The sequence below is a fragment of the Harpegnathos saltator genome, unplaced genomic scaffold, assembly GCF_003227715.2.
Source record: "Harpegnathos saltator strain DR-91 unplaced genomic scaffold, Hsal_v8.6 scaffold66, whole genome shotgun sequence".
Classification (NCBI taxonomy): domain Eukaryota; kingdom Metazoa; phylum Arthropoda; class Insecta; order Hymenoptera; family Formicidae; genus Harpegnathos; species Harpegnathos saltator.
In genome coordinates, this window is record NW_020230493.1 from 383892 (window position 1) to 387269 (window position 3378).

General features: G+C 59.5%; 1 protein-coding gene across 1 annotated transcript; it reads left to right on the forward strand.

Annotated features, from left to right (window-relative positions):
* The first annotated feature begins 2062 nt into the window (after positions 1-2062).
* LOC112589933 (vegetative cell wall protein gp1-like) lies at positions 2063-2887 on the forward strand. The gene has a single exon (XM_025305010.1). The coding sequence runs from the start codon at positions 2063-2065 to the stop codon at positions 2885-2887; it is 825 nt and encodes a 274-aa protein (XP_025160795.1).
* The last annotated feature ends 491 nt before the right edge of the window (positions 2888-3378 follow it).

The following is a 3378-nucleotide window of genomic DNA, read 5'->3' on the forward strand; positions in this document are numbered from 1 at the left end:
AGCCGCCTACGGTACCTGGGGCATATCATGGACCGAGAGGGCATATCCGTACCGACCCAGAAAATGTGAGCGCAATATCGGAATGGCCGGCGCCCACGACCGTGCGAAAGGTTCGGCAGTTCCTCGGGCTCGCGTCGTGGTACAGGCGGTTCATCCCCGGTTTCTCTGCGCTAGCCGCCCCACTCACGCGACTCACCCGGAAGGACGTGAAGTGGAGGTGGGGCGCGGACGAGGACGCCGCGATGGCCGCACTAAAAAAGCGGCTGACCACGGCACCGGTGCTCGCGTGCCCCGATTTTCGGGAGCCCTTCCAGATGCAGACGGACGCGAGCACGGAGGGGCTGGGAGCCGTCCTCATGCAGCGGCTGGAAGGGGCCGAACGCGTGATCGCGTACGCGAGCCGAACCTTAAATCGCGCCAAGAAAAACTACAGCGCGACCGAGTTGGAGTGCCTCGCCGTGATCTGGGGGATAAGGCGAATGCGCGACTACCTGGAGGGCTATCGCTTCACGGTGGTCACGGATCACCTCCGGTGGCTGCGCAGCCTGGAGACCTCCATCGGGCGACTGGCCCGCTGAGCCCTCGAACTGCAACAGTATGAGTTCGAGGTGCAATACCGGCGAGGCGCTCTCAACACGGTCGCCGACGCGTTATCGCGACGACCCGAGGTAAGCGCCATCATCTCGGAAAACGGTTGCCCCTGGTACCGCCGTATGAAGGCACAGGTAGCCGCAGACCCCGCCGCCTGGCCAGACTACGTCATCCAGCAAAGCCAGCTCCTCCGCCACGTCCTGCACGAGCTGGATTTCTGCGAAACACCGGCGGAGGAACAGTGGAAGGTGTGCGTGCCCCGAGAACAACGCGCCCAGATTCTTCGCCAGCTCCACGACGAACCCACCGCCGGCTACTTGGGGATAGCGAAGACGATCGCCCGCGCGGTCCGCCGATATTATTAGCTCGGAATGTTCCGGGACGTAGCCCGACATGTCCGGGCCTGTGAGACCTGCCTCGCCTATAAGGCGACATAGGTCAAACCCGCGGGCCTTCTGCACGCCACCGCGGTCAAGGGCCCGTGGGAACAGGCCACCATAGACCTGATGGGCCTTCTGCCGCGGTCGACCGGCGGCCACGCGTGGGTCATCGCTATGCAGGATCGCTTCTCCAAGTGGCTAGAGATGCGACCACTCCGAAAAGCGACGACGGGGGCAGTGGAGCAGGCGATCACCGAGGGCATTATGCACCGACACGGCTGCCCCCAAATAATAGTGTCCGATAACGGGAAACAATTCCATTCCGAGCAGTTCACGAGATTCTGCGAGGCTTACGGCATACGTCACCGCACCACCCCCATCTACGCGCCGCGCGTCTGTAATCCGGTGGAGCGGACAAACCGCGTAATCAAAACAATGATCGCTCAGTTCGTGAGAAAAAACCACCGCAAGTGGGACACTCACATTTCAGCGCTACAATTTGCGTACAATTCGGCCGTCCAGGACTCAATAGGCTACAGTCCGGCCTTTTTACTCAGCGGGCGGGAGTTGAGTTCCCGGCCGGAGACCCGTACCGACGCTCCACCGGAAAGTCGCCGCCGGCAGCTCGAGGATGCTTACGAGGTCGTCTGTGTAAATTTGGCGCGAGCTTTTCAACGCCAGGAGCGCTACTATAATCTGCGATGGCGCTCCTGGCGGCCTACGATAGGGGAGACAGTATGGCGACACGAGCATCCCCTGTCGGACAAAGCGCGAGGCTTCAACGCCAAGCTCGCGCCGAAATACTCCGGGCCGTACGAAGTCCGGAAGATAATCTCGCCGGTAATCATCGATCTCCGCGCTAAAAACGGCAAGTGGCTACGAAATATACACGTACAAGATTTGAAATCATGCAGCAACAACAACGAAAAGCCACAGGACGCGGAGGTCGACGATCCGGAAGGGGAACCCGAAACAACGGCCCGGAGTATAAAGCGACGGCCTCGAGCAACAAAGCCCACATCTTCTCGAGCTGTCGCCCCGCGATAAGCGAGAAGTTTTGGCAAGTGCAAACGCAAGCACAATAGCTAGCAATGAGCGAGCCCCGAGGAAAAGAGATCGAGGATCTCACCGTCCTCTGGACGGATCTCGCCCTCTCCGACGACGAGGAGAGGGCCCTGGCCGCCCCGCTGCCATCGACGTCGCCACCATCAGCGACGCAACCGCCGACGTCATCGCCGACGTCACCGCCGACGTCAACGCCAACGTCACTGACGATGTCACCGCCGCTACCACCAGCGAGCCCACCGCCGCCGTCGTCAAGGCCGCCGAACCCCCAAGTACCAGCAAGGGGGACAAGGATTCAGCGGTCGGACACGACACAATGTCGAAAAACGCTGATGTTGCCTACGGCTCCGTTGCCCCCACCACCCGGGCGCCGAGGACGCCAGCCCAAGGCACTGGCAGCAACAACGAGGGCTACCACCCGCCCCACACGGCCGCCGACGACTCCGCCGCCGCAACGACCGCCGCAACGACCGCCGCCGCAGCAACGGCCACCGCCGCAACGGCCGCCACCACCGCCACAACGGCCGCCACCACCGTCGCAACGGACGCCGCCGCAGCCGCAACGAACAGCAGGGACACCTCTCCCGCCGACGACGCGACCACCCTCGGGTCCGATCCCCGTCCAACCGCCGAGAATACTCCGACCGGTCGGCCCAAGGCCACCGCCGCCGGTCCTCGTCGAAGTGGAGCCCGGCGTCCATAAGCTCGTCCTCCACGCGGCCATCCACATCAGCCGTTGCTACCGCCTGCGAACACCTGAGGGGCGGTGGATGCTCCGATTCCACGCGGACGGCCAGTTCCGGTCCAGTCGCCGCCTACCGGACGACCCCTCTGCCAGGGGGGTGATTTAAGATTTCTAAAAATATTAAGTATACAATAATTATATATATGTGTCAAGTTTTTCAGTTGGCGCTACTGTTTTAATATATCACTTCTTTTGTACAGTAGAATAGTGTTGTAGAGTTTTATTTTAGTTATAAGTTTCATTTGTAAGAACTTATGTTATGTACATATCAGGTGTAATAAAAAGAAATCCACTATTTTTCCAATAGATGGCTTTAGTTATCTGTATCTCGTGTTGTATAAGTCCGATCGGGTTACACTAGATGGCGTTAGAAAGATGAGATTCGTACTGTTACGTCCTGGAGGAGGAGCGCAACTTGGCGCTTGTTTTCGCAAGCTCCGACGTACTCGCAAGTCAGCGGTACAGATCAAGGATCGGAGCGATCCCTTTATCTGACGCGGACGTACCCCGGTGGTCCTTAATTTAGGTCAAGGAACTGAATCCTTTTACCTGGGATAGGACCGTAAGCGACGGTTGAAGGAAGGGAGAATTTTTGTT

What these genes read in the sequence shown, in the direction of transcription:
- LOC112589933 (XM_025305010.1), top strand. Translation starts at nt 2,063, where the DNA reads ATGAGCGAGCCCCGAGGAAAAGAGATCGAGGATCTCACCGTCCTCTGG.